The sequence below is a fragment of the Rhinolophus sinicus genome, chromosome 17, assembly GCF_057876585.1.
Source record: "Rhinolophus sinicus isolate RSI-liver-muscle chromosome 17, RSI-T2T, whole genome shotgun sequence".
In the NCBI taxonomy this organism is placed as follows: domain Eukaryota; kingdom Metazoa; phylum Chordata; class Mammalia; order Chiroptera; family Rhinolophidae; genus Rhinolophus; species Rhinolophus sinicus.
In genome coordinates, this window is record NC_142517.1 from 5,179,967 (window position 1) to 5,192,236 (window position 12,270).

Consider the following 12,270-nt stretch of genomic DNA (forward strand, 5'->3'; position numbering starts at 1 on the left):
CTGGGACTACCACAGGTGATGACGGCAGCGCTTGCTGTCACGCAGGGGCTCCCACAGGTGATGGCAGCGCTTGCTGTCACACAGGGGCTCTCACAGGCGATGGCAGCGCTTGCTGTCACACTGGCATGTCTAGTTTTGGATCCCATCCGCAAGCAGGGACAGCTGTGTCCTCCAACAACACCAACCCATCCTAACGCCTGCTTGCTTTGGACTCTACCACGGTGACAGGCATAACCTTGGTGGCCCCAAAACGAGATAAAACAAGTGAAATAAGGAGGGGAGCTGAAAGTGACAAATGTTATACGTAGACTGAAAATTTTTAAAAAATACCTATTGTACTTTGTTTTACTACATTGTAGACCAAATCAATATTGCTTCCAAATGTATGTTTCTTATATAAAATGTGTCTGTTCTGTAGTTTCTTCAACAAAATCAGTACAAGCAGACAGGAAAAGTGTTTTATTTACGACTATGAGACACCAGGAAACCCAAAAACCAGAAGACGGTCCATGTTTGACAACTAAGGTACAACAAACTTAAAATCTTGCCATATCTAATTAAACATATCTTTACAAAAATAAACTAGGCTATAAACAGTCACTTGTTCTATACAAAAAGTGTATTAATTGAATAGAAGACAATTTAAAATAATCTGTACCCCCCAAAAAAATGTGTTTTGCCGCTCTTCTAAATTATAGGGTAAAAAGACAAAAGGAAACACTGGTCATAAAGAAAAATCAACTGACATCGTCCATGTGATTCCTCACTATGTCAGTAACCCGCCAAACCAAGAGGATTCCAAGAAAAAATATGAAAGTAACTTTAACAACTTTTATAATTCTTTATTCTTACTTGATTTTTGTAAGTTGCGAATTACTATACGCGTGTATAAAAGTATACGTAAAACACATATACAGTTTAAAGAATGATTATAAAGCCAACACGGGTAGCCCCTCCCCTGCTTAGGAAACAGGACGTCAGTGTACCCTAGAACACGTTATGGGCCCTTCACAAGCACATTCCCTCCCTGCCCACGAGAAACATCCACAATCTTCAATTTTCCGCCAGTCATTCCCTTGCTTTCCCCACAACTCCCTATCTTTGTATGTATCCTTAAACGTGTGCAGTTCTGAAAACCTGAGGCGCAAACCCAAACCCGCTGAGTAAAGGGCAGCACTGCCACCAGTGAAAACTAACTGCAGACGACCAGGCAGAGAAAAGCTGAGAGGCTCCAGCTCCCCAGAATGGAAAGGGGCCCAGTCAGGCCGGGGTCCTGCACCATCCTCTGTGTAGAGAAGCCATCCGCCCAGCACCTGACTGGGGAACTGTGAGTCCAGGTCCAGGAAAAGGGTTTCTGGGGGAGTGAGCTGCTCAGCGATCCTGTTCCGATCACCTGAGCTCACCACCAGCTCTCAGAATGCTTCTGTGGGGCGAAGTAGACAACGCAGCCCACCCAAGCTGCAGCGGTGACAGGGAGGGCAAACCTTCACCAGCATGGGCCCAGGGCCCACTCACCTGGCATTCGGTGCCAGGATCTCGGTACTGCCAGCCCTTAATCCTTAAGGCTCTTAGCCTCTGGTCTGGTGGCCGTCTGCCTCTGGTGCACAGCTGTCATTCTGGTATCTCCTTCACCACTTCCCTGCAGGTTCCTGTCACACCCCAACCCCTCAGTCTACTGGGCCTTCTGTTTCCTAAACCATGTCCTCTTCTGTCTTGGTAAAGGCCCTCATGTCTACCAGCTTCTTAAGAATGGGTGCGTGTAAGGTAAATTTGTGTACCTTTCATCTGGAAAATATCATTATTCTACCCTTCTATGTAATAATTGGCTAGAAAGAAAATTCTAGGTTAGAGATCATTTTCCTTCATAACTTTTAAGACACTGCCTCATTGTCTTCATGTTCAATTATTGCTAAATAATTGTGTGGATGAAACCCCACACAGCGGGTGGTAAAGAACAGTCACGTAAGAACATTTTCCCTGTCAGGGCATTTCATCTACCTCATTCTTTACTACAACTGTCCAGAATTCCACAGGCTACGCACACCATCATTTATTTCCCTATGACCCCTCTGACAGACATGTGGAATGTTTCGCTGTCACTAAACCATGCTGCAGTACACATCCTTGTGCTACGTATCTTTGTGGGGTTTGGTCCCAGAAGTGTGAAGTTGAGTCTAAGAGCGTGTTTGCTTAAAATTTTGACAGATACTGCCAAACTGCCATCCAAACAAAGCTATACCAATTTACACACCCACCAATGGGGAACAAAAGTTCCAATTTCCCCATATTCTCTCCAGCTTTGGAAATCACTTGCCAATTGGATGGATGAAAAATATTCTAATTGTTTTGACTGGCTCTACATCCAGTTAGGGGTGTTTGAACATCTATTAATAACTTATTAACAAATTTTAGTTTTTTTATGAATGTCATTTTTCTTTTGGTTTCTTAAGTCTCATTTATTTGGTATGTTCTAGTAGAATATAAATAACATTTTATGCTTGTTAATAGCACCTTTTCTATATTGTAGTGTTGCATGCATTTATTTTCTTACGTTGTTTGTCTTTTTAATGTGCTTGTCAGGAGGTGTAGATAAGTATGGTAAACATGCATGCTACCCTGAAATAAAAGTCCATTTTAAAGCTAAACTGATTTTTCTAATATAGATTTATCAAAGGAAGAGGAACATTCGGAAGTACAGCCACCTCTGGAGAATGCTGGAAGACAAGGAGACAAAAAAGATCAAGAAAAGAAAACCACTTTAGCAAAAGAAGAACAGGAAGTGCCACCAAAAAGAATTCAAGTCGTTCATCCTGAAAGGGAAGGCCCCCCGGAACATGAGGCAGTAAGAGAAAAGTTTAAAAGAAGCCTACAAATAAATGATATGGATGAGATACCTAATAAAAATGCTGCTCCAAATACCAAAATAGCCCCCAAACAAAGAAAGCATTATTCATTCACAGAAGCTATTGAAAATTTGCATAATGGTCTTCCTGCTTCCGGGGGACCAGCCAATCACAGTACGTCCAAAAGCAATCACGGTCCGGGCAAACATCGCGGGGACGGGGAAGACCTGAGGCCAGAGCTCGCCGTTAGCGGGTACGAGCCCTCTTTTGGTAAGCCTTCCAGAACAAAAGCAAAGGATACCACTTACAGAGACAAGAAAAGCAGTCTAATGGAAGAGCTCTTTGGATCAGGTTGTGTCTTTAAAGATGACCAAACAAGTACTGCGATCATTAAAGGGTCTGAGGAGACTCTGAAAAGTAAGAGGATGCATCATCTATCTCCTAATCAGGCCTCCTCCGGCCATGCTTTTGGAGATTCTAAAGTAACTGTGGTCAATTCTTTTAAGTCATCTTCACCCACAGAAGAAAAAACCAAAATAATTATTTGAATAAAATCAATATTCTAATACATTCTGGTTTGATATTCTGGTTCTTTTGCTCCTTTAATCTCATAATTGTGTGTGTGTGTGTGTGTGTGTGTGTGTGTGTGTGTGTGTGTTCAGTACTTAAATTGACTGGATAATTAAGGCTTTGTTTTATTGCTAATCTAATTCTTAAAATCCATTGTATATTAGACAATGACATTACAAATACAAAATTACGTATTTTCCCTACAACTGAAACATGTCCATTATTTTTGGAAGAGCGATTTATTACATGCCTTTAATCTTCTATGGTACTCCGTAGCTCGTAAGTCTATGCTAGTCAACCCAAGATATACATATCTCATACACATAAGAATGTTATCAGCAATCAAATTGTGTTCTAACTTAAAAAAAGGGAGGCAGCTTGGAAAGGGTGATCAGAAGACTATTTAAAAAAAATAAATTACAAAATCTGATTATGAAGCTTGGTTTTATGAAAATTATTTTTGTGTTCTCTTATTCAGCTAAACTGGGCATCTAATATCCTGCCTTTGTGGGTGACACTTACCTCGTGTACACCTAAGATTCAATATTTTTAAATTTATATTTGGTGCATACCTGTACCTTGACCTTTTTCTGTTAATCTTTTTCTTTAACAAAAAGCATATACCATGTTTCCCCAAAAATAAGACCTACCCGTATAATCAGCTGTAATGCATCTTTTGGAGCAAAAATTACTATAAGACCCGGTCTTATTTTAATATAAGACCTGGCCTAATACAATATAATATATATATAACATAATATAACATAACATAATATAATATAATATAACATAATATAATATAACATTAGTACCAGGTCTTATATAAGACCAGGTCTTATATTAATTTTTGCTCCAAAAGACACATTAGAGCTGTTTGTCCGGCTAGGTCTTACTTTCGGGGAAACATGGTAGGTATAATTAGTGTCCACTCAAGTTAGCTGCTTAGTCCCAAATAATATATTAATTATACTTAGAATATTTTATTTAGGACTATACAAAGGGGCTTTGTATAGTCCTAAATAAAACAGGGATATTAACATATTCCCAATGTTAATCAGTTAACTTACTTTCATTTATTTATAAAAGCAACTTATTTATAATTTAGATAATACTATCCAAAGATATTTATGGGTTGGTGTATAATATTAACAAACTTTTAAAAACTGAGAATAGAAAATAAACTTTAAAAAGGGATTACAGGTCATGGTGGGAAAAGAACTGTATTAAAACCAAAGAGGAGATAAATACTACAATTGCCAAAAACTTTAATCTTTATAAAAACTACAGTGGAAAAAAAGAGAGAAGGAGAGTAGGGGGCAAGAGGGAGGGTGGAGAGTTAGAATTCTCATAGGCTTACACAGGGAAATACACAGATGAACATGAAATGACAAGTGCCTAGCCCTACATTCTGGAGAAATTTACTGAAAGAACTCTTCGAAATGGTATATTACAATGTCTATTCCTGCTTTACAGCAGATGGAGGATTTTTCAAGGGATCTTTTCTTATGCCTGCCCCACAACAAAAACACAAATCATAACATTAAATCAGAGCTATCGAAAAGTGCTTCTGTAGGAAACTATTTAATAAAAATATAATCTAAGCCTGTTACTTTCTAGTCATCTAATTAAGATTATTTTTTAAATTGTAGCTTACGAAAAGTTACAGGGTAATAAATGTAAATGCTGACTTTTTCTCTGAGGAAGGAGATTGTGGCCAATTTTTCATTTAGTTTTTTTTTTTAATTTATTGGGGTGACAATTGTTAGTAAAATTACATAGATTTCAGGTGTACAATTCTGTATTACATCATCTATAAATCCCATTGTGTGTTCACCACCCAGAGTCAGTTCTCCTTCAATCACCATATATTTGATCCCCCCTTACCCTCGTCTCCCACTCCCCCTGCCCCCTTACCCTCTGGTAACCAGTAAACTGTTGTCTGTGTCTATGAGTTTCTGTTTCTCATTTGTTTGGTTCTTTTGTTGTTTTTGGTTTATATACCACATATCAGTGAAATCATGTGGTTCTCTGCTTTTTCTGTCTGACTTATTTCGCTTACCATTATACTCTAAAGATCCATCCATGTTGTCACAAATGGTCCTATATCATCTTTTCTTACCACCGAATAGTATTCCATTGTGTATATATACCACAACTGCTTTATCCATTCATCTATCGAAGGACATTTTGGTTGTTTCTATGTTTTGGCCACCGTAAACAAAGCTGCAATGAACATTGGAGCACACGTGTCTTTATCGCTAAATGTTTTCAGATTTTGGGGGTAGATACCCAGGAGAGGGATTGCTGGGTCATAAGATAATTCTTAGTTTTTTGAGGAACCTCCACACTGCCTTCCATAGCGGCTGCACCAGTCTGCATTCCCACCAACAGTGTATGAGGGTTCCTTTTTCTCCACAGCCTCTCCAACACTTGTTACTATTTGTCTTGTTGATGATAGCCATTCTGACTGGGGTGAGGTGATATCTCATTGTGGTTTTTATTTGCATTTCTCTGATGATTAGTGATGAGCATTTTTTCATATGTCTATTTGCCATTTGTATGTCCTCTTTGGAGAAATGTCTCTTCAGGTCCTCTGCCCATTTTTCAGTTGGGTTGTTTTTTTGTTGTTGAGTTGCATGAGTTCCTTGTATATTTTGGATATTAGCCTCTTATTGGAGGCACTGTTTGCAAAAATCTTCTCCCATTCAGTTGGTTGCCTCTTTATTTTGTCAATGGTTTTGCTGTGCAGAAGCTTTTAAGTTTCATATAGTGCCATTTGTTTATTTTAGCTTTTACTTCCCTTGCCTTTGGAGTCAAATTCATAAAATGCTCTTTGAACCCAAGGTCCATAAGTTTAGTACCTATGTTTCCTTCTATGCAGTTTATTGTGTCAGGTCTTATGCTTAAGTCTTTGATTCATTTAGTTTCAGTGTATTTCCTACTGTGATTTTCTATAATGAACGTAACTTCATACATAATCAAGAGGAAAAAAGTGTTTAAAGTAAAAAGAGATCCATTTCCTGTAGTCTGGTAGACAAGGTACTCTGGCACTCCTGCTATAAAAAGCTAAAAATACTGTATTAACTCTGACAAACATGTTTTTAATCAATTGTTCAGTGGTAAACCCTGAGTGAAAGGAGGCCCCAGGAAGGCGGCTAAGCAGAGCTCTGAAGTCAGCGTTTCCTTAAAGGGTGTTTGCCAAAACTGGAGAACTGAATATCCAAAAAGAGTCCAGGACAAAACCCAGAGGACAAAATCAGTCAGCCCAAATAGGGGCCTAGTAGAAGGCCCCTCCTACAGAATATGGGACACCCAGGGCCTCCAGCCACAACAAGCTAAGAAAGTTGTCTTCAACTCTGAGACTCTGTAGCCGGTCAGCCCGCACAGTCTGAAACTGGATGACCTAGGTGGTGTCTATAACCTAAAACTAAAGTTTAAAGTATCCCCAGAGCAGGAACAATGCAAATCCTCTCTGGAAAAATCTATTTTTAACCCAGGCCTCAGGAAACTCCCACAGATAAAGAAGAAAAAAAAAACCTTAGAGTCCAAAAAAAAATCACAAAACACAAGAAACGGTGCGAAGAGGAACAACAGATATCACGACCAGATCTGCAAAGCCTCCCTCCACATATTGGAATTATTATACACAGAAAATAAAATCAATGTTTAAAAGAAGAAGTTTTTGAAAATATGAATACAAAAGAACTTCAGCATATGTGACAAAGAACTCAGAAGACATACAATAATTTAAATTAACTCAATAAACAGGCTTAACAGCAGATGAGACCAGAATGGAGAGAGTAAAATCCATTTTACTGATCGGTATCACAGCACAGAGACACAAAGAGGAAATAGGAGAGGAAGGAAGTTAACAGACATGAACAGAGTGAAAAGGTCTAACATTTATTCAGTTTGTGACAAAGATGGAAGAGAGACTGGAGCAGGGCTAAATCTCTAAGATAAGGCTGAAAACTTTCCAGAGCTGACAAAAGATACCAACCCACTGATTTTACAAAGCCGAAGAAATTCCCAGCAAAATAAACAGAAATTGAAAGAAAAAGAAATTCTCACCTCACTAGATCATGATGAAACTGCAGCGCCACCAAAGGCAAAGAGAAAATCTTAAAAGCAGCCACATAATGACAGGCAGCTTAGCAGCAAAGGAATAACCACACTTCTCAGTACCAATAGAAGGCAGAAAACAGTGGAACAGTTAGTGCTTTCAATATGCTGATATCCTAGAATTGCATCCTCTAAACTATCAGTAAGGAAGAAACATACACATTTTCAGAGAACAAAACAGTTTGCCACCACCAGAACTTCACTAAAGGAAATTCGAAGGCAGAGGTCAGCAAACCTTTTCCGTAAAGGACCAGATAATAAATATTTTAGGTTTTACAGGCCATATACCCTGTCACAACTACTCCACCACTGTAACATGAAAACAGCCATACGTAATACGTAAACGAATGAGCATGGCTGTGTTCCAGTAAACAAGCAACAGCCTATAATCCCAGTCTAACCCCTGTTTCAACAGGTAAACTTCAGGCAGAAGGAAAGTGATTTGAGATAAAAGGTCTCATATGCGAGAGCAGTAAATATAACTCTAAACAAACATCACTGTTTTATACAATCATCTATGGGGTTACAAAACAGTAAGATACAGCCAAAGTATCATACATGTCACATAAATATGACAAGAGTAGCATATATTATACATTAGGAGGGAGGCACTGAAGTTCAAGTGTTATGAGTCTTACATCGCTGAAGACAGTAAAATATTAACTTTGAGCATTGATAAATTTTCTAGTGTAAGCACTAAAAAAAGCAAATAACTTCAAAATGTAAGGAGGAAACAGATGTGAGAAAACAAAAGGCAGTTGTGAGATAATAGGAAGCATATATTGGTCTCTGCCCCAGCTCCTGGCACAAAGCTCCTGAAACCTTATCGTTTCCTAAGTGATTAGATCACGAGGAGCATCTTTGGTTCTAATGTTTGGTCTTTGACCCCAGTTCCTGGCACAGGGCTCCTGAAACCCTGGTCATTCCCTGGGTGAGGAGTGTCTTAGTTCTGCTGAGGTGACTGGGAGGGCACCAGGATGGCTCCTGGATGAGGGCTGGTCACCAGAAAGGACAAGCTATGGTCATAGGCTGGGAATTTTTAGTCCCACCCAGGAGACAGGAGAGCTGACCATGGCGTTGATGATCGAACCTGCCTACGTGAGGAACCTCCATGAACCCCAATGGCGTGAGGGTCGGGGAGCTTCCGGGTGGGTGGGCACCCGGCGACCTGGGAGGTGGCACTTCCATGGGCCCCACCCTACGCATCTCTCCATCTGCGTGTTCATCTGGGTCCTTTGTCTTATCCTTTTCTAATAAGCCCATAAACAGTAAGTAAATGGCTTTCTTGAGATCTTATTTGCTCTAGTAAATTAATCAAACCTGAGGAAGGAGTCGTGGGAAACTGATTTACAGCCAGTCAGTCAGAAGCACAGATGACAACCTGAATTGCGACTCACTTCTGAAGTGGGGTAGGAGCAGTCCTGTGGGACTGAGCCCTTTCCCTGTGGGATATGACACTATCTCGAGGTAGGCAGTATCAGAATTGAGTTAAATCGTTGGATACCCAGCGGGTGTAGCAGAGACTTGCTAATTATGGGGTAAAAGCCCCACACATCTGGTGACAGGAAGTGTCAGAAGCGAAATGTTCTGTGTGAGTGTGGTAGTGTGAGTAATAAAGGACACACGCAGGAGAAACACGGGAGGAAAGAACTGTAGGTTTTCCTAAAACAGCAAGAAAGGAGGACAAAGAAAACAGAAAAAGTGGAAATAAAAGCACAAGGTAAGACGACGTAAATAAACCCATACATATCAGTAATTTCAATAACTTTAAATGGACTATATGTTCCAGTTAAAAGACAACATAAATTGGATTTTTAAAATACAGCTATGTACTATTGATACACATATCGAAGCCACTGAGATACAGAAAGCTAAAGGGTGAGAAAAGGTAAGCCACGCAAATACTAGCCAAATGAAAGCTGGTGTTGCTCTGTAAGTATCTGTATTGAGAGAGAGAGAGAGAGAGAGAGAGAGAGAGAGAGAGAGAACCCAGACCTGAAGGCAAAAATTATGACTAGAGATAACAGGCTGCTGTAAGGCAATAAAGAATTAAACCCCCAGGATATGCGCTCTAAACAATACATTTAACAGTAACTTGAAAACATAAGGCAAAAATTGACAGAACTGCCAGTCGGCATCATGGTCTGAGGTTTTACATACATGGTCCTAATGGAAAACCACTGTGTGATTTTTTTTTTTTTTAGTTAACTATTTCTGAATTCTGACTTAAGACACGTAGGGAGGAGTCTAAAAAGCCTAAGGAACCGTCTCTGGCCCTGATGGCACTGGCGGCGTCACTGGAAAGGAAACCCTTTATCACAAAAAATACCTAAAACACTAGGAAAAATCAACACAACAGCAGACACCACAAAGCAGTTGACAGATCAGTCACAGAGGTAATACTTACAACGTTCAGACAAGAAGGAAAAAGAATTTCTATCATGTAAGGTGCTCAGAGAAGGCTTCATATATAATCTCAAAGGTCCACTAAAATACATACAGATTGGAAGGGAAGGGAAGGGAAGGTCAGCACGCGCACACACAAGCACACACACACAGTTGCAAATGTAAGAAAAACCATACAAGGCTAGTTTGACCAGCATTTCAGCAAACTTGTGCCGCCAACCAGAGTATCCTATTAACCCCACACAAAAATGACTGTGGATTTGTATATAAAAAGATTTTCTTGCTTGATTTACTGTAAGTATAAAGCAAACAATTGGCATGAAGAGAGCCTTAGATATTTTAAATCAAACAGATGTCTATTTCATATAAAGCTATCCCCAGTATTTTTAACCAGACCACAAACCTACTGCCATCCATAACATACAGAAAAAAGGAAGAGCACAAACGCTACCAGCAATCTCAGCTCTCAAGGGAGAATGTGCTTCCTTACTCCTTTTCTGTACTTTCCAAGTAGGATTTAAAAAAAAAAAAAAAAAGCAGGAAAGTTATTCTTTTAGGTACTACTTTTATAATTTTAAAAGATTTTATTTTAAAAGCACACATCAATATTCATCAGTGTATGGAATATCATTGGAAGAATCCTAAGAAACTGGTAACAGTGGGAAACTGGCAAATTGGGCGCCGTAACAAGAAAGGGTCAGAAAACATACTTTCATTGCACTCCTTTTTGTATCTTTTGACTTCAGTACCATGTTTATTATCTATTTAAAAACAAATACAGTTTTTGAGGAACCACAATGATGTGAAACAGGACAGACATTTAACCATATTGAATCTTCACAAACTATTCATGTACATGGAAGGGGTAACAGCTGTGAACTGTACATCTTTTCCTCTGGCCTCAGTGACATTTCTCAAAATTCTAGCAGCATTAACTGAAAGAGTAGATCCTTAGGAGATAAATAAGAGCCTTGTCGGGGAGGCTGTGCCGATGCATGTCCACGGACGTCCCTGGGTGGGCTGCACGTGGCCGCCCGACTGCGACTGCACCACCTGCCATTTGTGCCTGCAGCTCCTGAAAATGGGTGTCAGGCCTGGGACCTGTCACAGACCCCAGACCCCGCAGCTGCCTCGGCTGCTGTCAACTCCCCCTCAGGCTGGCTTCTCATTCCTCTTGGTCAGAATGTACCCTGTGTGGTGACTGAGCCGGCGGAAGCTGGTGGCTGAGTCCTCTGTGGTGTCTCTGCTACATAAGGCTGTTTCCTGTTCCACATCCTTTATTCAAGCCACGTCAACTTGGTGCCCAGTGAGTCTGAGTGACCGGGAGCACCGGAACCCCACTCTGCGGACGACACACTAAAGGAGCACAGCACTCTGTGTTTCGCAGCACAATTAGAGAAATAATGAGCTACTTATTAGATCACTGGGGAACACGGGAATACAAGTAGAGTCTTTTAAACACTAGTCGTGGAATTCAGCTTCCCAGCTAAGTGTGGCCCCCTTAAGTTAGCAGTTAAAGCCCTCTGCCACTTGTCACAGTTACACATTGGTCACAGCAAATAAGTGGCTGTAAGGAAGAAAGGCACACAAGCACATGCAAAGATTTTAACTAGAAAAAGGTGTTTGAAAAATATTTAGCAGAATTGTAGTTTATGGGCCAAACATGTATCCATTTAAATTAACCCTACTTTGTTTTTTAACTTTGTCCCATTTTATGGAGCATAAATATTAAATGCTTATAAAATACACTTCATTTGAAATGCTTTAAATACAAAATACACAATTCAAGCACAAAACAATGCATTGTGATCTCATGAATACATTTATAAAACATAGTAAGGAAAGATCAACCGCTTCTCATAAGTAGATAACACTATGCAAAAGCTCGCCCAACATTCGACTTTTAAACAGAAGGAAAAAGTACAGGCAATGTCAGCTAGTGTTATTCTTCTAGTAATACCACATGAGATTAAAAAACGTATGTTCAAACCCTTGTAGTGAGATTAAGTTGCCGTCTAATCTGCATTAAAAAGAGCATGAAGTCTTTAAGGTACTTAAGTTATTAAAAATTGTGACTTTCCACCTGGCATTGTGACCTTTAAAAGATGCCCCAAGTGCAAATCACAAGTAACCACATGGAGATGCCCATAATGCCACACATTTCTCATCACACATCTGCTACTATGTTGGCCGTTCACAGGCGTGACAGGCTGACCTTTCGGGCTCAATGACAAGGGTACAAATCGTAATTCTTACAAGAATCTCAGAGTCCAAGAACAAACAGGTTCAACAAAGAACTAACCTGTGCACTTTTGTTTCTTTTAAAAAA

The 12,270-nt window shown here is 39.8% G+C and overlaps 1 protein-coding gene across 1 annotated transcript in view; it reads left to right on the forward strand.

Annotated features, from left to right (window-relative positions):
- Positions 1–3,524, forward strand: part of LCA5L (lebercilin LCA5 like) — a 28,687-nt gene extending 25,163 nt beyond the window's left edge. Inside the window, exons 7-9 of the mRNA XM_088794586.1 lie at positions 419–525; positions 699–816; positions 2,664–3,524. Of these exons, the coding sequence (XP_088650712.1) occupies positions 419–525; positions 699–816; positions 2,664–3,391 (953 nt within the window). The 3' untranslated portion in view covers positions 3,392–3,524. The remainder of the gene's footprint in view (positions 1–418; positions 526–698; positions 817–2,663) is intronic.
- Positions 3,525–12,270: the final 8,746 nt, after the last annotated feature.